The following is a 25,162-nucleotide window of genomic DNA, read 5'->3' as shown; positions in this document are numbered from 1 at the left end:
TGTGCCGATCATCTGCGTGTGGGGGTTGCGTCGTTTATGGCTTTATGACAGTCTTTTGGTGTTGCAGCCACACAGACGCCCCTCTCCTTTAAACTCCAGCGAGCAACCGAGGAGACATATTTTAAACACATGCGGGTTCATCTTCTCCTTCCCCCCTCACTTACGGCCGTTTGTAGTTTTTCCCCCCGCTCATTCTCGTTTCTTCCCATAGATATCAATTGAAAGTGGTGATTGGCGAGGAACTGAAATTGAACAGTTTTGCAATTTGCAACAAAGCAATTGCACGGCTTCTGAAGAATCTACTCTTCCCATTTCACATCGGCCTGTATAGTCAAATTAGCAGAATCCAAGACAATCAAAGGAAACATTAATGCCGTAATTAAATCTCTTTAATAGAAATTCAAATCCAGCATTAGTGAAACAAGTGACAGCACTGAAAAAAGAGAGACATAACATTCATGAAGGGACTTTAGAACTCCATGTTTAGGCAGGACGCTTGTCAACTTGCTGCAATCGTAGTAAATCCGTATTTATCAAAAAGTGTAAACGTTGCCCTTCAATCGTAACAGGGAGTGTAAATATGACACACTGACAAAGGAAATAATAATTGAAAGTATGCGCAAGATCAGAGGTGTCAAACATGCAAGCTCGGGGGCTCGTTTTTGGCCCGCAGGAAGATATTTCAGGACACCCTACTTGACAGCAATGTTAGTACGGTGCCCAACTTTTTTGCTCGTCTGCCCTGGGTGTTTGGCTCACTCTGCACAACGTAAATCTGAAGTGACACCAAAAGGAAAAAAAAAATAGTATTGTGTCACCCAGTCGTGTTTCTCGAAATTTGCCATGCAATGAAATATCTAGACGAGAACAGCCAATTTTAAGAAAAAAAGGTGAAACAATATTTGTTGTTGTTGGTGCATGAGCGACTCAAGAACAAATATAAAGATTCACAAAGTCATAAAAAAAAATTTGAAAAGGAAATTTTAGATTTAACCAATTGTAGTCATTCTCAAAAAAGACAAGTTACGTACAATAAATTAGAAACATTTTTACATTCTTAAACAGCTTATTGTTTTCAAACATTCTCCTCTGGAAAATGTCGCCATTTACAAAGAGTAAATTCAAATTTAAGAATGATTTAAGGCATGCGCAAACAATGTAAACATTTGAACCTGAAATCGGATATGTGACGCTGTGCATCAAGTGTCTGTATAAAGCGCAAAGATTTGTATTGGACAAGAGGCTCGCATTCAACACCGATGTCTTGTTTATGGTCGGCCCATAAAACTGCCAGCGCGCGCCATTTAAATACGACGACACTTCAAATATCATAAAACAAGATGACCTTCTAACATGGCCTTTTTCATCAACTCTCAGATCAATAAAACTGTACATAAACCTAGTGTATGTTTTGTTGAATGATGTTGACTTATACAGCCCCGAGCGATGACATTATCAGAAGAATAACAATGATACAGTGATTGAGAAATATTCTTTCAATGGATTGGCCCTTTTCTTCGGTGTTATTTTGAAATTACTTGCATAGCAGACGGCTATCGTATCGACTGTATAAAAATAGAGAGCCTATCCTAAAGATTATTGTTATTATTTATTTAAACGTACGATTTCGACTGGACTAAAACATTACAGCCCTTACATATGTAGCCTGGGGAGACACACAGCAACAAAGAGATGATTTTTACCAACTAATAAAACATCAATTATTCATAATTTAAGGAAATGAAAAGGAAAAATCGATAAGATCCAATTTACAACAGCTTTCCAACTTGCCCGTTGTATTTAACACTTTCAATTTGATCATTACTAAGACCGAACCGGAAAATATGTATTAATGTGTGCCACCGGGTCCATACTAATTGAATTAGGCCATTAAAAAAAAAAAAAAGATTACGTGCAAAAGATTACGGGCAATATAGTGTGTGTCCGGGTGTGTATCTGTGTTGTTAATGACCACGGGAATTACTGCTTTCAGCACCTCGTGCACGCTGATGGGAGTGACACGACAGTAAATAACAAAAAGTGCAAGTCCAAAACAAAACAATGTCCGCCCGTGAGGATAGTGGTGTATACCCGTCAATTTCCAAGAAGATAATAAATCCAATTTACATCATGGAAGACTTGATCTCCCGTAAAGCGCGTTGCAAGAAACACAACAATCATTGGTGGGAATTCAACAGAATGGAATCAGCAGTAATGCGTTTTCTCATTTCCTTTTGAGGTTGCAGGTTATGTATAGCTAAATACATACATGGACTGACGTGGGGGGGGGGGGGGGGGGGACGTTGCGTGCGTGGACCGAGTCCGTCTGCATGGTAATTTTAAGTGCGTGTACAGGATCCCGTTATTTAATCCTTGGGTTGATCCTTGCTCTGCTTCTTCATTTTCATCCTCCGGTTTTGGAACCAGATCTTGACCTGCCTCTCGGTTAGGTTGAGCGCTCTCGCCACTTCATGACGCCTATCGCGCGTCAGATACATGTTGAATAGGAATTCCTTCTCCAGCTCCAGCGTCTGATATTTGGTATAAGGGCATCTCTTCTTTCTGGAGGAACGTGCATGTAACCAGTTGGCGGAGGGGTCATCTGGAGGAAGAACAAAGATGCTTTTTAAAAAAAATGACATTAAGCAATGCTGAAAAGCAACATCGAGAACTTTAAGGTGGAACACATACTGCACGATAGGGGGTCAGATTTCCGAGAAGGATATGTGTGGTTGTTTTATTTGCCACCACTTGAGGACCACTGCATCCAAATTGATGCTTCAATTAAACACATAAGTCCCAAAGTGCTTTTCAATGTCTTCCTTTTGATATCCGTCTCAATACAATGGATCATATTTTGTCATTAACAATCTTGGAAAAATAATATTAGGACCTACTGAGAAGTAGCTGCTCACTCTCATTTTTCCATTTGAAATAAAAAAAAAAAGAAATCTTTTCGAGTTCCTCTTTCAATTATTATTTGTAAAATAATGCAGTCTATTTGGAAATGATAAAATATTTATTAAAATAAATAAAAGATAAAATACTAAAATATTTTGAAGGCTAGATTAATTACTGGCAAGAAGAAAGCAAGGTAAAGCATTAAAAAAAGAATTCACCTTAACAGCCAGAATGTCTTTAAACAAATTAAAACGTAATCTCCACACAAAAAAAATCATTCAACCCTGTTATCTTCCCTATATGTTATACTTCCCCACTTGTCCCCACCAGTTAGTTATAGTGGCCATCATCAGTTAATACATCCTAAAATCGCTGCGTAATCAATTTCCTCCAACACGGCCCAAACGTAAGCTATCGATTTCTTCTCAGGGAAAATAATGCCTCGTAGGGAGGTGAGGAGAAGATGGATGACACAACCGGGGTGTGCAGTACTTGTGTCCCTCGCTAAAGTGGGTGCTTTACAGTCGTGTATAATCACTTCTAGAACAATCCATTAGTGTGTAAGCTGCTCCACAACCGTTCTGTCATCCAGGATGACGGAACCATCTCGAGGATCCTTTCGAGGATGATAGTAAAGATTATGAGCAATGGAAAAAAAGGTAGACAGGAAGAATATGTGGATTGGTGATGCACTAGTCCTGTCTTGAGTTTCTTGTAGTCGTCCAGCACGGACAGACACGTAGATGGAAGGACTGATACTCTCGTAAAGTAGCCTGCTATAGCCTTTGGCTGTGCAACATGAAAAATTCAATTGCTGACCAATGTGTCTTTTCCTGCGCGTGTCCACCATGATGAATGCAGCTTGCATGGAAACAGTGAGCGCATCGCCCATCGGATTAATATCGCATCCCATCTCTCGCCTCTTTCTCCCCGCCGCTTGCAATTTCACCCTAATAGTTCTAGAAATTGACCCCTCATATATCCCAAGGCAGGTTATTACATTTCTCCGTCGTATTTTCTCCCCCTGCTCCCTCCCCTTTTGTACATTTCAGCCAACCACCAACAGCAGCACGCCAATTAATGGGGTTGCTCACCCTGTGATAACTTAATAAACTTCCGAGGTAATAATTTTCCCAGCTCTGCCGGCAACAGCAGTACAAAGATTGAAGTGTAATATTGGAGTTTATTCTGGATGGTTGCCCAGCACCAATAATGTGAAAATAATCTGTTCAATTTGATTAGTGTTGGTGTATTGAAAGGTAGCTTTTCTCCTTATGGTTCACTCTACACGTATAGTGGACATTTTGAGAAGTTCTACACCTTCGGGAAATCACTAACCCTATACCTTGACAATAAATACCACCGAGAAAAAACTACAGGGACTTTTCGGTTTATGACAGATTTGACTGATGCAATGTTATTTTGGAACACATCATAGTCTTAAAGAAGAGTGAAAATTTTTGCAAAAAACTGACTCCAACCATCATCTAACCAAAAACACACTTATTATATTATCGATTTTAAACATGCTAGAAGAATAACAACTGCAATGTTCACAAAAATATGTTCATCAAGTCATTTTACTTTTGAACTCAGCCAAGCAGCTGCTGGCAATTGCTACATATACGACAGTAGTGGTGACTTGCTTGCATTGCAGAAATAAAGATAATAAGCATCTTCTCCAAAATGTCAAACCGTTCCACAAACCAGGGCAAAAAAGCCACAAGTTGACCAAAGAGAGCTAATGTGGGATGAATTGTATATATAGATACATTATGTATAGGAAATATGTGTTTACTGTACATATGCATGTATAGAAACCGTTCTGTACACTTAAAGTACTGCAAATTACCGACACTTCTGCAGGGGGCCCCATTCAGTGTGTCATTAGATATTTTGAGATCCACCAATAATAAGGCCATTTCGAAAAATAATGTAGAAAACAGAGCTTTGACCTTCAACTGATGTGTTCATTGTTCAAAATTCGTAGAGGAAGCCAAAACCCAGAAGGGGGTTTAGTGAAAATGTTATTATCATAACATGGATCAAAAAGCAGACAGTGATTTAAAACCAGTCTGCCTTGAACAAATACTGTATCAAACCCAATTCAGTTTCCAGACTTTTCTTTGGTTATCGTCCCAATACTTAATCCAACTTTTTTTTTTTTTTTTTATTCCTACTAGTTAGTTCCAGGGCAAAAACAAGTGTTCATGCTCACATTCACAAAATATGGACAATTAAGACTCTTCAGTTGACTTAATATATACATGTTTTGGAAATATGCGGGAAAGCGTAGTAACCGCGCAAACATGGCAAGAAAATGAAAATTCCACACATCAGGAAAGGTTTGTGTTGAACCCCAAATCGCATTCTCAATCAAAGAATTGTCCTTTTAGATAGGACAGCACCACCAATACTACTATCACGATAAATAATAACAATAATCCTAATTAATGTAATGCTTCTAGAAAACATGACTTTGAAATTTCCCATTTTAAAATTCAATTTTCCTAATGGTCTGAATTTGTTGATTTTATAAATACATGTAATTTGGGATAAAGACACAAATATTTGAACAAAATTATTTACGAACTCCACAGGATGAAGCTCAAAGGTTAGCTGTTTTGATATATTCAGTCAGGTTTAAAAACATCAACAACAATAACAACAACAATAAAAATCCATTCATGGTAGTGAAAGACTTATTATTTCTAAGGACCTTATGTATATTTACTTCTTCCAAGAATTAGTGCTATAGGTGAAAGAGACAGACAGAAAGAATCGCAACAAACCAGGATATTACATAATGCGTTGTGTATATGTATTAATTATAGCTCTTAAACTAACACTCCATTCTATTTTAAGAAGTTAGGGATTTATAAAGTGGCACAATGAACACCCCATTTTTTGTTTTGTCACAATTGGATACTGTGTTAATAAAATCACCAAATAAACATATCGATTAGAGTCCAGTTCAATTAAAGTCATTTACACTGACTGAACCAACTATCCTATCTTGGACTTTAGTGGCTGTAATGGTTGAACAGCGCAAAGTGAGTTCGGCTCTCCAGCTCTTTGTTCTTGTTTTACAGCAGCATTAAAAGCATTTACAATCGCTCTCCCCAATCTCTCCAAAGTGCTATTTCCTGCCCTAATAACTTACTTTGATCGAGGCCCTCTTTGTCTTCGCTCCCCTCGCAAGAGTCGTTATTTTCTCCAAAACCCACACCGGTGATCACGGCCGGTGGCGCCGATCGGGATTCCAGGATGTATGTGGCGCTCTGCAGCTGGCCAATTTTGGGTGGAGTTTCCACACCAGGATGGCTGATCTGGGGCTCCAGTTTGACCTGGCCGCTCTGACCCCCACCCGGGAAGCAGTCGGAGCCGCGCGGCGCGCATTCCAACCACGAGCGGAGGTAGCGAGTGTCCGTGGAAGGGACGTGTTGTGTCGGTATAGGGTGGTAGACGGTCGGAAGACCGCTCGCGCCATGGTGGTGCGGGCTGAATGGACTCCAGGGTGATGAGAAAAGCGCAGGTTTGGGCTGGAAGCTGCAGGATGGATATGACTCGGGGAGCGGATGCTCCGATGCGGCTGCCGAGCCGGGTTGTCTTCCACCCGCTGCTGCAGCGGCGGCGGAGCTGGAGCCGGAATATTGGACACTGGGAAAATGAACCGGGGTCGGGAGTTCATCGCTGTCTTGACTTATGATAGAATCCACGTAATAGTTGCTCAGAGTCCCAGAAATAGACATCCTCGGACATTATCTGAGTTCACTAAATGGAGAACAAGAAGATAGACATTAAGAGATGTTCTCTTTCCCTCTTCTCATCATCTGCCCTTTGCTACTTCTCTCTCGCGCTCTCTCTCTCTCTCTCTCTCTGCCCCCCTTCTCTGCCTCACCCGCTCTACCCCCCCCCCCCTCTTTCTTTCTTTCGAAGCAACTTGCTCGCAATAGCGAAACAAGTGTTGCAGCCTTCATTTTCAGAGAAACTGATTGGCCAATGTCGACAAAGGGTTAAAGCTTCGGTGGAGCGTAAATCAAGCCCTTTCACATCCCCCTCTAATAGATCGCCTTCTTGAATCCTGCATAGATTCCCATGTTTAGATCGTAATAGCTTCACTTGCCGGTTCATCTTATCACGGTGTAGAAAAAAAACTTTTGACTGAATGAGGGTAATGGTAGAAAATAAATAAGCCGATTGCGTTTTTCTAAAAAAACAAAAAAAAAATAGGAACAATATCATATTTTTCCCCATTCATTTATATCTAAATAAACAGGAATGTACTCACAAATATGCATTACAAATTCAACTTGACATTATAGAGGCGGTTTTTCTTTTTTTTGCCCACAACATTTTTTTTTCTATACCCACAATAAAATACACACGTCTTCGACATTTCACATCACCGTTTCAAAATCCCCTGCCATTGTTTTATTGGCACATTAACAGTCATTTTTGTTAACGAGCACCATTAAGCCAGGCCACGTGGTCATGCCCTTGCCTGCAACCCACTACTTCAACTATTTTTTTTTTAGTGCGTTTAAACCATAATAAAAATCATGGCGACTGCTTAAGGTTTTATAGAGCTGATATATGACTTGCACTAGTGCAGACTGTAAACACTACTGGGAATGTTGCAGCCTTATTTCTGCTCGAGAAAGAGCACATCTCACTCAGCGGTCAGGCTGCTCCGAGTTAACACCTTTTGAGTGCGGGACCTCCATGGGAGTCTGCGGGAAATTAACTTCCCTGTGGAACAGATAAAAAAAAAAAAAGGTGCACGGACTCTGACTGAGAGTCACATTCAAGGGATCCAAGTTTGTTGTTTTGGACATGCAACAGATCGGAGCATTGAGTCGACTTGATTCTGGACTTGGTGCTGACCTCTTATTAAACTGCAGTGTAAGTTATATTGTTATTTCTGAAACAATCACATTCTTGAATTCTTGACAGGCTGCTAATCAGTGCAGGGAATCTAATGTCTGGCTTTCATTTACGAGCAATTCCGAGCTCTGCATATCTCGTTGTACCATCGTGGTTATTTATTATTATTTATGAGGGTGAGGTATGCTTTCAGAACTGCAGTCGGAAATGATGGGAATCGAAGAGGGCATGCATGCTTTGGAGCAGAAGCAGCAGTGGACAAGCAAACGAGCTCCTTAAAAGTAAATTTCGGCTTTCTTTCATTTTGAGATTTAATTCGTTGCATCTGTCCATCCAATTTAAGTTTCCACATCGACAGGAGCTTCCAGAGAGCTAAACACACCGACATTCAAACAAATTTTCGTTATTTGCCCTTATATGTAGTAAGAAGATTTGTTTTTCTTTTCTGAGCGAGGAAGAAAGGTATAATGCGATCGGGAAATAGATATTGGACTAAAATATACAACATGGAAGTTGGCTGCACTGCATGCTCCTCTGTCTTTGTTTTCTGTCGTGTTTATAGGTCTAAATATTAAATATGAATGGCCCTATTTAAGCCTTGCAAATTCAATGTTTCATGAATCCAGGTTGTAATAGGAGTATGAGTGAGGTGAATATATAATTATTAGTATTATTATTATTATTAGTCGTAGTAGTAGTAGTAGTAGTAGTAGTAGTAGTAGTAGTAGTAGTAGTAGTAGTAGTAGTAGTAGTAGTATTGTTCCGGATATGCGTCATGAATATGATTTTGAAAACAAATCTCATATAGCCAGTATTATAAAATAAAATGTTCAGCATACACGTCCGCGCCCTGCACACACACACAAACGCGCATTCATGCACAACACACAAATGCGCATTCATGCACATGCACATGTTTACACACACTAACACACGCACGCACACACACGCACGCACACAATCGGAAGTGCGAAAACAATGCGAAAACGAATGAATCAATATTCAAAACAAAAACGACCAGACATTCCATAAAAAAAGTGGCTTGATATTACCTATACTGATTTTGATTAACAATGTCAACTTAATTATTATTAATTACAGTTAATGTGTTTTAAAATGCCTGCATTTTTTATGAAGATTTGAATGTGACACACTAACAATATAATTGAACTAATTATCGTATTTTTCTCCCGTTTTGTTAAAATTGTATCTTATTAATGATGCGTGCTGGCCGAATCTCAAGACATGGAATTAATAGCTAAACGTGTATACGTTAACAACAAATACAAAAGCAGGAAAAATGATCACGGCCAATTTAGATTTTGGGATTTTAAATCAATAGCTTTGATCGCGTTGTATTTATACAAAGTAGCTGAGAGTTTAGGGGCGAAAATAGATTTTAGTAAGTCTGAATAAAACACACATCCGCAGCTGATATACACACCCTTAAAAAACGCTGTGTTAAAAATTCAATTTGGGTTAAAAATTGAACCGACCCTATAGAAGCTGGGTGATTACATATATTTCTCCATTCAATAAAATAAACGACACAACAAGTAATTAAAGATAAAGAGGTTTTAAAATTAGAAACATTAACTATACACCCACTCGTGAAAAAAAAAAAAATCCCTTAATTCTGACGAGCTCAAATGCAACCAACGCTTCACGTGAAAGCAAAACTTGTTGCGGTTAAGATGTTTGGCATTAGGAAAATTCTAAACTACAGAATAATCGAAACAATAAACCAAGATAACGTCGTTCTAACAAGATAATATCCTGACCCCTCTTGGTGAAAGCAAAACAGTCAAACTGATGGAATTCTAACCATGCATTATTTCTCGGCAGCAAAGTTCCCATCAGCTGCCTTTATAGGTATCAGTCACCTTCTTATTTTATTTATTTTATCGCCAAATTTAAAAGTTCAACAGTTTTGTATACACGCGCGCACACACAAATAAAAGAGAGAGAGAGAGAGAGAGAGAGAGAGAGAGAGAGAGAGAGAGAGAGAGAGAGAGAGAGAGAGAGAGAGAGAGAGAGAGAGAGAGAGAGAGAGAGAGAGAGAGAGAGAGAGAGAGAGAGAGAGAGAGAGAGAGAGATAACACTTATCCATTACTTTTACTTATTAGCGCCATATTTATCCATGTTATTATTTAGTTGTTTTAATAACTTAATTACATGATTTCATGTTATGTAAATGACCATATTCTCAATCTACTTTGCATGATAAATTTTAATGTAATCATATTTTCAGGAGTTTATGTCCAGGACGAGGTGGCCATGGCAACCCAGAGATGGCATGGTACTGCAAGTCACCGGTGATTCTGGGTTCTATCAATGGCTGCTTATTAATATTTTTTTTTTATCTCGGCACTGTAATCCAGGTATGAGGAATTTGGGACGTACTCAAACACTGCTTGACACCAGGTTTTTTGAGCAATTACTAAAATAGAATTTATTTTCTTTATGATTATTTATAATGTCGTTTACGTCCATGCTGGGATGAAATTTATATGTTTTGGTGCATTAAGATTGAGAAGAATTTCGTTTTAATTAATAATATCAGGAGGAAGTAGTTGTTGAAGTTGATCCGGGTCATGACCCGCAAAGAGGCGGGATTTTCCGGCCGGTGGGTCCTCACTCCTCAGACGCAATCCGGGGAGAAAGCACTGCATCGTCCCATCTCTTTCTCCTTTCCACCTGCTCATACGGGTCAGTAAAAGGTATATAAAGTCCTACTACCTCTTTTTATGATGTTATATTTAAATTTATGGCTATCGGTTGAGTGCTTGAGCAGCCGTGTTAACTCTTGTCTTTTTTGTCGTTTGTGTCGACGCCATTTTGTATGACGCGCATCTAAACAAGACTGTTGTCATGAATGACACTTTCAATGAAGTATTTTTTGACAGTGTTATACTGTAAGACATTTAATAACACAATATGTTATGAGATTATGCATACATTCAGGGAGAATCTTAATTAATATAGGGAATTAATATTTTGTTTTGAAAATTTGAACATGGTGAGACATACAGATGAATTTGAGAATGCACCTAGAAAATATGTGTAGTTGAACAGAAATGTACCGAAATAATGTTTTTTATATGTAATGTGTTTAATAAAACAACCAGAGACGCAATCTGGGAAAGCAGTGTGCATCGTCCCATCTCTTTCTCTTTTCCACCTCTTCAAACAGGTCCAAATTACGGTAATCATCGCCTTCTCTCTGTGCTAAACTAGCGGCAAAACACTGCAAAAGCTTCTCATGGAAACGTCACTGTCTTCTACCTTTGATTTAAGCACAATTACATTGTCGTACAAACCACACCAATAATTCTCAAAATGAATAAATCCAGACTTTTGCTGACTAGAAATCAATTTCTTCAAGTTACTTTGTGGACTCTAAATCTAACACACTGATATACTGGTCTATTTTTTTCCAGAGACAGTAAATTTTAGTAAGTTCTCCACATGGAGTTGATTTGGATTCACACAGCATGTGTTTAAAATTGTGCTTTTGATTTCATTACGTTCCATTGAATGGTTTTGTTTGAATCTACCTAATTAAATTAGTGGTTAAATTAGAAGTAATTTAAATTTATTCTATTAGAGTAATTGTCACTATTTCCTTTTTTTTTTTTTTTTGTAGACAGTGTGAGTTTATGTTCCTCCTTTATTCCCAATTTGACAATATCCCAACGATGAAGCTTGCAAAACCACAAGGTTCAGAACCTGAGAAGTTCTTTGTGGTGGACTCACCCCAATAACATCACCCACCTTTGCATTTTATAATTAAGGAAAGAAGCATGTGCATGTCTTTGACGGGAAGAGTTTTGTGGATAGGCGTAGGAGAAAATACAGGAGTCTGGATGGAAAAGCAGCCCAAGTCCCCATCCCATCAATGATTACAAACATGACTCTGTCTTTCTTCAAAATGGAAAATTGATTGCAGGCTCTGTTGAGGCTGTCTCCAACCATATTTCACTGCGGCGCTCCAATTAAAACCATACGTTTCTCAGTGTCTGAATGCGGGGCTGAAGGCCAAGTAGCACAAACCTTGATGTACTCAGAGGAACATATTTATTATCTTCTAAAGGAATGCACCGCAGCTCGCGACACAAATCATTCTAGTGATGATGAAATGATGATCACAAAGTCTCAAGAGGTTAAGCAAGTTCAAAAGAGAGCATCTATTTTTAACACATGGCATGATAAAAATGTGCACAGTGTGCTTGTTTATGATTAGCTTTCCATATTTTTATTTTTATCAATCTATATGAATATATTACCATGTGAAATCACATGCTAAATCATAGTGATTTCACCCATTCTCATGTACAAATATGGTAATTATTTTTTTCACAATATGATACTAATTGTCTATTCCTCCACCACAGTTATTGAGTAATTATGTTCCAAAGTCTGCAAATTTGGCATTTTAGCTTCTGCTATCAGTTTTGACTTCAATTATCTCAGAAAGTAAAAATGCCACAAGCTTTTACACATATGCAGACAATGAAAGATGTATTCAATAGGTGGAATATTATGTCGTATTGAAACAAGCACACAATGGTATTGGAGTACAGTAATTCAAAAGTAGTAAATAAAAGTATTCAAGTCACATTATTTTGATATTATGGCAATTGGATGAAATTACTAAATATATTTTTTAACAGGTATTTATTAACTGTACCGGAGTACATTTTAAAAGAAACCCTGCTAACCCTTACCATCAGGATAAAGGTGTTGTAAACGCGGCATATAAACAAAGCTGTATTTTAGACTCGTTCAGTTCAGCGTTAGCGCCGGCAGGTGACGCTGTTGTGTAATGTACAGCTTCTAACAGTACTGTAACTGAGAATTTCGTATTGTTAAAGCCAGCTATTCATAATGGAATGAGATTGTATGTTTTGAGTTATCTGATTCCAACCCAAATATTTAGCATATTTTACCAGAAGATGAAACTTATAACGTTTTACAAAATTAGGAATCAAACTGTCTGAGCCACAGCTGCCACAGTGGAGAGCCAGCGGTCGAAGAGTAAGCGAGAGGAGACAGACAGACATTGTAATTCATGTTCTTTCTGTAATTGGAAACACATACATGCTCACACACACACACACACACACACACACACACACACACGGAATGGTATAGTTGCTACCATGACAACTGGGCCCATGTTTGTAATAAAGTTTTACAACACTGAAGGCACCTTCAATTCCCTTTACTTCCGTCTGTGTGTGTGTGTGTGTGTGTGTGTGTGTGTGTGTGTGTGTGTGTGTGTGTGTGTGTGTGTGTGTGTGTGTGTGTGTGTGTGTGTGTGTGTGTGTGTGTGTGTGTGTGTGTGTGTGTGTGTGTGTGTGTGTGTGCGCGTGCGCGTGCGCGCTTTCGTTGCATATTTTAGTCCAGGGTCAGCCAACATCTGGTCCTCAAGTCCCTACAGAATAAGCAATGGCTGCTCCTTTCCCCCATAAACAATATAATAAATGTATATTTTGTCACAGATGATAGAATTTGGTCATCTAGGATTTTCTTGGTTGCTACATAGTGTGAGTTGCAGAGACACCGGAGAGACAATCTACATCCTTTTTTTTTTTAAGTCCCGCTATTTTTTTCGTTTACTTTTTGCAGATTTTTTTTTTATTCATGTAAGAACCGATTGTCAATCTTTGCCGCCCAACTGCTCGAGCAATAAACTGGAATAATGAGCCGACGGGTAAACATAGCATGTCATATCTGATTTTGAGTGGTCTTGTCATACTATGATTGGTCGGCTGGCGTTTAGGAAGGTTCACGACTACTACAACTAAAGTCTTGGCATGTCAGAATTTTTGTTTGTCGTACCGCAGTGTTATATGTCCCACCTCCTTTTTTTTTGGTTCTTAGGCATTGACTAATAGGAAGACATTCTCTTTCTCTCTCGCTTCCCTTGTCTTTATTTTATTAATGTGCGCGTGCGTGTGTGGAGGGATCTATAGGAAATATTGTAAATATTTTTTTTTTTTTTAAACAAAACTTCCTCTTTAAAGACCTGTATGATGTCTTACAGGGGCGAGACACTAAAATATGGGCCTCATCAGATCACCTTTGTCACTAACAATATTAAATACATGTCATTGTTAGTAATACAAACGGTCTTGTTTTTAAATCAACATTCAGCCCCTTAACATTATCGTATTTTAATGATGATGGAACGACAGTCAGCTTTCTGGGCAGATTTTAACTGCAGTGTCAATTGCTCGGCGCTAGAGGGCGCCAAAATACAGGAAATAAATACAAGAAATATACTGCTATGCATTGCCAAACATTCACCAGAGGGTGGCACTACAACACCACATAAAAAGCAAAAACAAAGCCCAAGAGACGACGAATGAATTGCTTTATGTTCTATCATTTTAATCAAGTTTAACACGAGTAGTTTATGAATCTACACCAGATGTACAATTCTTAGCGGTTTTAATTGAAATGCCGCGATGTCTTCAAGGCGCACCAAGCTTGAGCCTTGGGTGTTTTACAGTTTTATAATTCACCATCCTCTTTTATTGCCCCAATACTGGCGATTAAAGTCTACTGAACACACGCTGGCTGCCTATCAGCCGACCTTGGTTCTATAAAATAAGATGTCCATGAAAAAACGATAAGTCATATCTTCAGGGAGATGAAAAGAAGAAGCCCACACAAACCTCAAAGTGATCAAGTTTTTACTCAGAGGTCTATAAAATCCAGTACCATACCTCAAGCTATTCACTTTGGCTCCCTACCCTGTCTCGTCATGTAAATATGCCAGTATGGAAGAATGCAAAAACTGTCAGTGATTGCATGACACAGAATTGATCTACATGAAGTGTTTGTTGCATTAAATTAGTTTTTTTTAGTAATGTTTGCGGAAGTAAATGTGGTCCAGCGTGTAGGGGTTCATCTTCATATCATTTCATATCTACAGAAAAGCAATTTAGTAGGAGGTGGAAATACGATGGATGACGGACGGATTCGATTTGTTTGCTTTTACTCAGCTGTTCACGAGTGAAGCGTTTTCCATTTGGTAAGAGTTCATGGCCTGGTTTAACAAACCAGGTTTATATCAATCCAAAATCAGATTAGTAAAACTAGATCATTTACTGAGTAAACAAGTAAGTAAAAACAACTAGGCAAAGCCTCATTAGGCTAAGTGGGGGCTCAGCCTGATAGCATAACGGTACTCATAAAAACCTGAGATAGAATTTAGCACAGCTTTGCCGGGGGAAATTCTGACCCTAAACAATGGTTGGGAGAAAATGGTCACACAAAAAAAGAGTAAACTGAAACAAGTTGTGGAAAATCATGTTGTTGAAACTGAAAGCCATACTGCTGCTATTGGATAGAAGAAAATGAGTTACCAATTCAGGAGGGAAACAAATCAATATGTAGTTTTTCACAGTGACATTTAATAAGATTAATTCACAAAAAAATTTTGAACGTTTTGTGATTCCCTCACTCACATTATTAACAACAAGTGCTTTCTCATTTGTCTTTCAATCAGAACAGCAACACACATAATATGTTAGCCTGGTTACAAAAGGCCAGAAGAAAAGCACAACGCTTCCGATAACACCCCCTTGTGCAGGAGCCATTCTGACTGTTAAGCCTTTTATTTTACGAGTTTGGCAAACGTTCAATGTGTCTGTCAACACGGGACCTGCTTCCACATTCATTCAATACGGTCGCCTTGGCATCAACCATTGGATGAATGTTTTGTGTCAAGGTGGATGCTCCGCCTCGCGACAACATGCGGGGATGGCTATTTGTTGACGATACCAGTTTGTTCTCTTAAAGAGGACGTCAACCTAAAAATGTTCTTTGGAATATTATGTTCTTTGCAGCCCAACTAGTCAAAACACTGTTCTGATTCATGTTTTGTTTGTTGGATACGAATTGAACAGGTTTGTTTTTATTTCTCAGATGGGGGCGACCATTTTTCCATTTGCCAGGTCTCGGGTCACAAATAATCACGGCTCAGCTTCATAAAACTGGTGAGGATATAAATGGGTGGATTTTGCTGCTTAACTCATGTTCCACAAACGCAATGTTAATCAAAATGCCATGTTTAGACACGTTCAACATATTACTGTAAAGAAAATGTATTTATATTATTTGCGACTATGAAAATTTCACTTGAAATTGTATATGGTATAGTAAGGATAACAACTTTGTCTATGTCGTCCTCTTATTTTAAATAGATTGCACTGGAAATCAGTTATCTCAGAAGTCAATTTAGTGCTCAATGTAAGTCACTTTATTTACAATATCTAGTACACCCAAAGAAATTGGTGAGCATAATGAAATTATTTCCACCAAATTAAAAAAAAAATCATTGAGGAAGATATCATTTTGTTGAACCAACTAATTAAAAATATGTTGCGCAAACATATATACATATTACTTTTGTTGCTAAAACAGACACTCATGTTGCATTTTCTGACTCAGAGAATCCCAAAAAGAAAACGCTAACTCCAAACACGAAAGCCAGAGCATAGATTAGAACTCAACCTCAGAACTTGGAGGTACTTTATCACAAGACTTGCAGCCCCAGCAAACGGCAGGAATGCCAAATTTTGCACGAGGTATCAGTCCACACCTGTTGATGTCTCAGCAAAAAAAAAACGATTGACAATATCATATTCATAGAATATCATGGCGGGTGTATTTGCGTTTTGAAGACAGCCAGGGTCCGGTGTCCTTGCCATTGCCCTTTTCTCCCCCACCCCGTAGCCCCTCCAGGCCATTCCACATCATTCCAGACTAGACATGGGCCAGACTACTAAGAGTTTACAAGCTGTCTGTCTGTCTCAAGTTCAACAGCAAAGTCCAACCTGGGAAACAAAAAGACAGTTTGCAATGCAGACAAAAGAGGAGGGGTGCTGTGGGGGAAAAGGTGGTAAAATAGTAGAGTGTGTGTGGTTGTGTGTGTGTGTGGGTGCGCGCACGTGCAAGAAGACGGTGGTCACTGGTGGACATGAACTTGAGAAAAAAAAACATCTCATAGGGCTGCATTCCTCTTCTAAAGCATGAAGTATACTCAAGGGACCTGGTTCTCTGGGCAATGATAGAATAGAATAGAATAGAATAGAATAGAATAGAATAGAATAGAATAGAATAGAATAGAATAGAATAGAATAGAATAGAATAGAATGTTTTTGAAGATTGCTCCACGGTGAAGTGATTCAAGGTGGAAAGAAGAAAGCAGACCATCTGGACTGTATACTGACAATAAAAATCCTGGTTTATAAGTTGTACAGTCAGCCACTAGGTTCCACATTTTACAACACTGACATCAGCCAACAGATGTGCTCCTTGTAATGAAATGGCCCTTATTCGATCAATTTGCATATTTGACTCTAAATCATCACTCTGGTGTAATGATTTAATCAAAATGGGTTTTCGTTGCGGAAGCGTGAGTTGTCTGGAGTAATTCTTTGTCGAAAATGTGGAGAGGGCAACGCAGATTTATATTTCTTTCGGTTTTGCATGCCATGTGATGACAGAAGCTTATCCGTAATGACTTGGGCATTGGAAGGTTCAAGTAATATTGTGAACATGTGAAAATTCTATAAAATGGTTGTTGGAGAAAGGCTTGAGTCTGATTACTGCACCCTTACAAATGTTAGGTTGAAAACAACCCAATTTGGGTTCAAAATTGGCCAAAACAACCCATTCTTTTCTACAAAACAACCCAATAATTTGGTTATTTTTTTGTAAAACAACCCAAAGCTGGGTCAAATTTCCAAATGTTAACCTAATAATTTTAAGGGAATTAACACCATCATTTGAAATTAAATGGGAATTTTTTTTTTTAATGCAGCCCATTCCCTGTATTGAACCCCTAAATTGAATCTCACACTGGTTTTCTTTTTCTTGCAGAACAAAATAAAATTGGGTCAAATTGAGCTAACTTCCCGAATCAGTCCAATTTTTAATCTATCAGTTTTAAAAGTGTATATTTCTTCTGCACGAATGCGCGCATGACCGTTCGTTGCCTTGTTGCCTCGGCAACACAATTCACTGCCACCTGCTTTACATAAACGAGATTTGCATTAAATTAGAAAAGTAAGGGTTTTGCCCTTTGCACTTTGAGTTCTATTGGTAGAAAGTACTTTATCAATCAATTGTTAAATGTGAGGTCACAAAATAAAAGGCAAACTAACTTGTTAACTTGCCGTCTTTGCTAATATATTTTAAATAGTAGATAGGCCTCATTCAAAACGCGCCGTGAGTGTAAAGTACAGTTCATTTGAACTTCTTAAGTGTTTTAAAATCTACTGTAACTCTTAAATTACTGATTCGGAGCTGCCAATGTCGTGTGACTAATTATTTCCACAAACAAAGGGACGACTGCTTGCCGCAGCGTAATTGCTATATTATTATTATATATTCATAGTCTCTCAAAATGCGTTTTTATTCGGCTTATTGCATAAACAAAATTTAAATGAAGCAAAAGACCAAGCATGCCCGCTGCAAGAATAAACTCATTGTCGGCTGATGTGTCCCGCAATGCGAGCTATGTTGCAGATTTCTTCCCAGTCCTCCTCATCATTCTCTACTATTTAGACAAGGCGCAGAAAGATCTTTATGGGCCAAGAACTTCCGTCAGTATTGTTGGTTTTAAGGGCGGACGGAGACTGCGTTGTAAAGAGTGTCAACATGCAGCACCGCACGCACACCGCCAAGTTCGATGCTGATGTTGGACACTGCGACACCCCCCCCCCCCCCCCCACGCATTGTCTGTTTTTAACATTTTCGGATCATTCTTATAAAAAAATAGACATTCCACATTTTTGTTTGCTTACATTTTTATCAAATTAGCTGGACACGTCTTTGGTGCTAATAAGGAGCAATATGGCCACGTAAAAATATTTGAATGGATGGAAAACAAAGCAGTAAAGTTTTCTTACGTTCTCTTTCTTTATCGTAAAATACTAAACATTTGAGTTAAAATTCAAATGTGGCAAAATCAAAGTACGCCATTTCCTGCTCGTTCCCCCACCCGTGTATATGTTGGGCCTAGGCAAGCCCTCGACGTGTAAAAATACCTGAAAAAAATATTATTGTATTACTTTTATTAATTAAGATCATCGTGAGCATTTTATGTGGGGACATGTTGAGGAAATTATGATGCATGACCAGATGAAAGACAAATTTCGTGTGCGTGTGCGTGCGTGAGAGCGCACGCCTGCGCAATACACCAGTAAATACATATTTCTTGTTAAATGGACAGAGACCCCTCTACTGAATTTATATTGGTGGGCGTTTACTGTGAAGGTCAAGGGCAAACCTATATCTCGGTCCTTATTCTGTGCAATTTTATTTATTCCTATATTATTTTGTGTGCGCAACGGACATCTTTGATATTGACCTACAGTTTGTTAAAAAAAAAAAGATATTTATTGTCGCCCTCACTTTTGATTTTCCAATTTCCTTAACTTTTATCGATTTGGTGTGTGCGTGCGTGTAAAAGTACTTTTTACATCATGGTGGGTGACATTATTTATGAAATTGTGACAAATGAATTATAAGACAAACAGCAGCTTTGCTTTTGCGATACATTTTATTGTATATATTTTATTGTCATGCTTTTACATATTTAAATGAAGAGATGTTCAAAACAAGGTTTTATTCACATATTTGTACAGTATCAACAGTCTCCTGTTCCGGTATAGTTTGTCCAAATGATGTCCTATCAGCACTTTCAAGTGACAATACAAGCAACAGCTGCTATTACCGGAGCGACGTGCAGATTGGGACATTAAAATATATGAAATTCTTTGTATCGTTTAAAATGCACTGAAGACTGAATTTAAAAAAATCCCATATATGAAATGTGAGCAAACAAGCTGTGGCGGGATAGCACTTTAGCCTTTAAGCTACATACAAGCAAATTAAAACAGAGCAGTCAGTTCAATTTATGTCATATTTACAAAATGCCTGCAATTGGATTTGGTTTATTCATTTCATTTTTTTTTAAATCTTTTTTTCCATATACAAGATGCAGCATATATGCGTCTGAGAGGAGATCAGTCACGGATTGATCATCAAAAACGTCATCTCATGTCAGGTTTATGCAAACACTAACTCCCCCATGGTCCAAATGAGTAGGATGCTAAGGCGTAGAGCTTTTCACTTTAGTCACAAACTTCTTCTCCTTTACCCTCCTGTTCTGGAACCAGATGGTGATCTGCCTCTCCGAAAGATTAGTTGCAGCCGAAATCTTCCTCCTCTTGTCCTTTGTGATGAATTTGTTGGCAGCATATTCTTTCTCTAGCTCTTTAAGCTGCACCTTTGTGTAAGGTATCCGCTTCTTTCTGCCTCGGCGAAAAGGGGAACATTCTTGCTGGTGGGCAACCACATCTGATAACAAGTAGAAAAGGGGACATGATAAGAAACATGTTGCGTCATCACGATGTGAAGATGGATCATCAAGTTATTCGCTAAATCTTCCAGTTTATTTATTTTACTTAATTAACCCTTATTTAGCCAGGTAAGACAAAACGGAGAGCAGGATTCTCCTTTGCGATGCCCACCGAGCAGTACAGCACCGCAAATCAATATGGTTATTGAGTAATGGTAGCCTATATATTTAGATAAATGTAACCTGTATTAAGGGGGGGGGGGGGCATATTTATATAGCAAAATCTAATTATGGTCGCAATTTAAGCATGTTGTGTTGCATGCATTTATACAGACACACACGCATATATTATATGAATGTTTATATATTTCTGGACAAATAAAATGTTTACCAAACAATAACAAATAACAGATTTATCCAAGAAATAAAAAGCGAGAGAGGGAAACAGAAAAAAGAAAGAAAGACTAAACTCATGACAAAGTCTTTAAAATGTAAAGTCATTAAAATTTCAAACCCTTCATAACATTTACACAAATGATACAAGAATATTATGATTTAAAATAAATTAGCAAACTTAAACAAACTGTTTGATTGAAACCTATATTGATAAATTCTAATAGAGCATGTTAATAAAATGCTAATTGCAGACGCACTTTTTTGTTTTGTACTATCTTCGTAAAATGATACATGAAAAAGAGCATTTAGCCTTAAATAGTGAGTCCGAATTAATGATGAGGCAATTAATGAAATATTACCAGCCAAAGCGGACTTCCAGAGATGTCCCTGTCCCTGGTCTTTGGAACAGTACATCGGTCCCCCCCAGCCGTTAGTGAGAGCCCATGGCTGGTAGCTGTCCATGGGGAGGAGGGTCTCATGGCGCGGCTCACCAGTACCCAGCGTTTGGACCACGGACACGTCCAGGTAGCTTGCCATGGACTGGTATGGACTTGGGTAGCCATGGTAAAAGGCGAACTCCTTTGGCCTGTGGTTCGGGTATTCATCGGAGTTCACGGTGGTGTCCATGTATTGAGAGCTGAGCGCGGCTCCAGCAGCCTGCGTGCACGATTTGACAGGACCCCGCCCCATCCTACACGGATAGTAACCGCCACCAAAGTAGCCGTAAGGTAAAGCAGGAGCTGCAGAAGTGCTCTGGTGTGGAACGCTCGCTGCTGGACACGGTCCCGCCGCGCACGTTTTCACCGACGATACAGATGCATCACCGGGGACTGACATCGAGACGTCCATGGTGGAGTAACCCGCTGAAGAATGCACTAACCCCGAAGGATGGCCGCCTAGTGCAGCCGCGGCTGCCGAATGAGCCATTAAGTTGCGACACTGGTTGACTGCATTGGCGGTGGCAAAGTTCCCGCTGGTCACCAGCCCTTCCATGTTCTTGTTAAACTCGTCCAGATTATTGTCATAAACAAACATTACCGTTTCCGATGACCAGCGAGGGTTTAGCATCAAGCAAGCTGTCATACGAACTCTTTTTCGCCGTTCTGGTTAGTGCGCGCATCGAGGTAAAGGCGCATGCGTCTGCTCCTGCACAACTAAGGCACACATGCGGATTAGTATTGCCCTCACGCACACAGTCATTGCATGCGTGACGCGTATTCCTTGCAGACTCCAAGGAAAAGAGTAACTAGTCGGTCATCCGGTTTCATATCTTGACGCAAACCGCCTTTAGAGGAGATTATATGAGGGTGGTCGAGCGTCCATTGGATGAGCCAGAGCGATCACGTGATAGGAAGAACTACAAAAAAAAAAGGCGATGTTTTCGAGATTGTCACTCAAGGAAAATATTTTTATTGGAGCTAGAGCAGGCACCGGAAGACTATGAACATGTGTTGGAAACGATTCCACGTGTGTCTGATCTGTCTTTGTCTCATGTAATGCATACAAGGTCTACCTGGATGCAGCCAACCAAAAAAAAAAAAAAAAAAAAAAAAGCGACAGGCAGCTTTTGCGCTTTGCGTTAAAATGCGCATTGCAGCAATGCAAACCACGAGGTTTTAGATAATTATGACTGTTTGTAACAGATGAAACCGTTATCGTGGGTATTATTTCTAAGATAACGTGAATAGCAGCATCAATATTTAATTTGATTTATTGTAGTCAAACTAGTTACCAGGTAACCCAACTGTGATATGATTCTCACTTGCATGTCCGACAGCTTGCCATATGTGATGGGCAAAATCAAAGTGATGATCGTGTGACTTGTTCACAATAGATCAAGTTTTGTACGTGTACGAGAATATAAGCAGTATGAAAAATGGGAATGGCGTGTTTGCATGTATTTCACTCCTTTGATAAATATTTTAAAAAGAATTGCAGCATAGTTCACTCAAAAATTGGTCGTAGGATTTGTATAAAAGAAATTGCATGATCAGGTCCAAAAGGCAAAATTCGAACGCGTCTCTCTCGAATAACGCATATGATTGGTTACTTTTCTTTGTGTCTTACCTGTCTCATTAATTTTTTTTGCAATTTGACTTTTCTGCTCCCTTTAAGAGACCAAAATAATTTCAAGGTAAAAAAAAAAAAAATACAGAGCAAACATCTTGGCATTTTCATGACGTTACTTCTTAATCAAGTACAATAAAAAGATGAGTAAATCCCATTTGACTTTCATTTGCACATGCACAAGCGCGCCAAAGGCCACACACAGAAGTCACATTTAGTGCTCTCCTGCAGTGTGGTCCGCACCCCAGACGTTTCCTCAGAGGTTCAAGGTCAAGTTTGACGCAAGGAAAAGGGGGGCAGGAGGGTTGCAGACAGATGTATTGAGCTCAAGTTCAAGGCCACCGCCATCTCAAAGCTTTATGTGTCCGTGCGTGTGTTTATGTGCAAGGGGATCGGAACGCGCGCGCGCGCGCGTGCTTGCAAGAGGAAGCCAGGAAAGCGCCATGCTGCCCCAATGATTGTCACCACACGGCCTAATATATCCCGTATCGAGACGGACACTCCATCATATACCACCAAATCGTTTGTAAACTTTCGTTTTTCGTCTATCGAGAATAATTCTAAACATAAACGGTTCTTACTAGTTTTAAAATACAACAATAGAGTCAACTCACGTATAATTAAGAAGACGCGCATGTTTTTCTTCTCAATTTATTTATGTGTGACGGCGGGAAGGGATTTGTTAGAATATACCTTCGATTGTTTGCTATAGATTAAGAGTGTGTATTGCGTTTCTACAATGATGGCAGTCGGAAGAGTTGTGAATTCTTCTATGTGAAATATGAACATAAAATAGAACAATTATTTATAAGCGCTTTTGAAAATGAATGCGTCACTTTAAACTAGTAGTAGTATTATTATCACCTGTTTTATCGCATGTTTACCTTTATAGCACCATGACCGCAAAAATTTGAATTGTAAAATTGAATTGTTTTGTTTCATACATACATATTTTGTGTACAATATATACAATAATAATATATACAATCGCGAGAACCTTCCATGATTCAGTAGTCAATTGGTATTTTGATGTTTGTATATTAATTGAGGGATTACAAATTGTTTTGTAGTTATTATTTTCCTAACATGCTGTATATTTATGATTTATTCTGTTTACGTTTTTGTTTGTTAATTACTCTGCTATACGCCCTTTTTGTGGTGGGCGGATTAAAAAAAAGGAGGGAACGTGAATGCGCGGTTAAAAAATAGAAAAAGACGTAGTGAACTGTTAAGCAAGGACGGCACCAGAAAGATACAGCAAGACGAGGTGCAAAAACATTTAAGGATTACAGTGCTAACAGAGTTGAGCGCAGGATATATAGCTAAATCTGGAAATTCAACATTTTGACCACAGGCAATAAATAAAATACCTCACATAACTAAGGGACAGAAAATCATTATTTTTAATCAAAGCAGTTTTGTTTCATTATACTTTCCTTTCACTGAAGCGCGCGCGTGTGTTTAAAACTGCAACTGCGTCACTCCTGCATTGTCTGAAAGAAGATGATATACCTTTAAAAAAATATATTATTATTATTTATATCCCGACTCGGGTAATTGATTGAATTACGGCGGTTATAATTCAAGAAAATTAAAAAGAACAAACGCATTATAATAGATTACTGTAGAGCCTTGCAAAATACAGAAAAACATTCATCATAATAATTTTCTAAAACTACACATCGCATTTGGTATCAGGGTTCGTCATTGTCCAAAGCTGCAGAGACAAAACGTAAAAAGTCGCAACTTGGATTTGCCGTTACACTCGTCAGGGCCATACTGCCTTTTTAGAATTTATATACCTTCATCCTTTGCCCTGCTCCTGCACTATAGCGGTTAAAGATGTAACCCTGGTGGTTTGGGCCGTCTTTTATGGCCTTAACAATGATGCGTCTTTCATAAAAGTACATTTCAATCAAAAGTAATTATGTTATTGATGATGAACTATGTTTTTTTCACGCGTACCCACATTATAATCGTATTTTTATAATGGGCAATTCGTTTGATGTCGCTGCTGATGCTCTGCTGCTGTTGTTGTTGTTGTTGTTGTTGTTGTTGTTGTTGTTGTTGTTGTTGTTGTTGTTGTTGTTGTTGTTGTTGTTGTTGTTGTTGTTGAGCAACGCGGTCGACGATAGATAGATAGATAGATAGATAGATAGATAGATAGATAGATAGATAGATAGATAGATAGATAGATAGATAGATAGATAGATAGATAGATAGATAGATAGATAGATAGATAGATAGATAGATAGATAGATAGATAGATAGATAGATAGATAGATAGATAGATAGATAGATAGATAGATAGATAGATAGATAGATAGATAGATAGATTATATTCATCTGCAATGAGATTTTACTGGAAAATAAACTTTTTTTTCCACCCACAAGGATACTTGATATATTCCAGGATCACACAAGACTCCATGCACTGCAGTGGGTGAGGAAAAATACAGCATGAGGAATACATTAAATTTTCACTTTACAATGCACGTTATCTTAATGAAGTTGTACACCTTCCGGTGG

The 25,162-nt window shown here is 38.6% G+C and overlaps 2 protein-coding genes and 1 long non-coding RNA gene across 3 annotated transcripts; 1 reads left to right on the top strand and 2 right to left on the bottom strand.

Annotated features, from left to right (window-relative positions):
• Positions 1 to 411: 411 nt before the first annotated feature.
• LOC133170978 (homeobox protein Hox-B9a-like) lies at positions 412 to 6,779 on the bottom strand. The gene is made up of 2 exons (XM_061304219.1): positions 6,065 to 6,779; positions 412 to 2,602 (listed from the first exon to the last, which is right to left on the bottom strand). Exons 1-2 carry the CDS (start codon positions 6,651 to 6,653, stop codon positions 2,367 to 2,369), a joined length of 825 nt encoding a protein of 274 aa, XP_061160203.1. The 5' UTR covers positions 6,654 to 6,779; the 3' UTR covers positions 412 to 2,366.
• An 814-nt stretch (positions 6,780 to 7,593) lies between these two features.
• LOC133170636 (uncharacterized) lies at positions 7,594 to 10,941 on the top strand. Its single transcript, XR_009718611.1, has 3 exons — positions 7,594 to 7,806; positions 7,982 to 8,069; positions 10,040 to 10,941. It is a non-coding gene; the product is annotated as an uncharacterized LOC133170636 (long non-coding RNA).
• Positions 10,942 to 19,921: 8,980 nt separating this feature from the next.
• Positions 19,922 to 21,690, bottom strand: hoxb13a (homeobox B13a). The gene is made up of 2 exons (XM_061303707.1): positions 20,926 to 21,690; positions 19,922 to 20,169 (listed from the first exon to the last, which is right to left on the bottom strand). Exons 1-2 carry the CDS (start codon positions 21,647 to 21,649, stop codon positions 19,922 to 19,924), a joined length of 972 nt encoding a protein of 323 aa, XP_061159691.1. The 5' UTR covers positions 21,650 to 21,690.
• Between the last annotated feature and the right edge of the window lie 3,472 nt (positions 21,691 to 25,162).

The sequence above is a fragment of the Syngnathus typhle genome, linkage group LG17, assembly GCF_033458585.1.
Source record: "Syngnathus typhle isolate RoL2023-S1 ecotype Sweden linkage group LG17, RoL_Styp_1.0, whole genome shotgun sequence".
Taxonomy (NCBI): Eukaryota; Metazoa; Chordata; class Actinopteri; order Syngnathiformes; family Syngnathidae; genus Syngnathus; species Syngnathus typhle.
Note: the sequence above shows the minus strand (reverse complement) of the source record. Positions and strands in the feature narration are given on the sequence as shown.

What these genes read in the sequence shown, in the direction of transcription:
- LOC133170978 (XM_061304219.1), bottom strand. Translation starts at nt 6,653, where the DNA reads ATGTCTATTTCTGGGACTCTGAGCAACTATTACGTGGATTCTATCATA. An exon ending in CAAAGAGGGCCTCGATCAAA is followed by an intron (nt 2,603 to 6,064) that starts GTAAGTTATTAG and finishes TTCTTCCTCCAG; the next exon opens with ATGACCCCTCCGCCAACTGG.
- hoxb13a (XM_061303707.1), bottom strand. Translation starts at nt 21,649, where the DNA reads ATGACAGCTTGCTTGATGCTAAACCCTCGCTGGTCATCGGAAACGGTA. An exon ending in CTGGAAGTCCGCTTTGGCTG is followed by an intron (nt 20,170 to 20,925) that starts GTAATATTTCAT and finishes ACTTGTTATCAG; the next exon opens with ATGTGGTTGCCCACCAGCAA.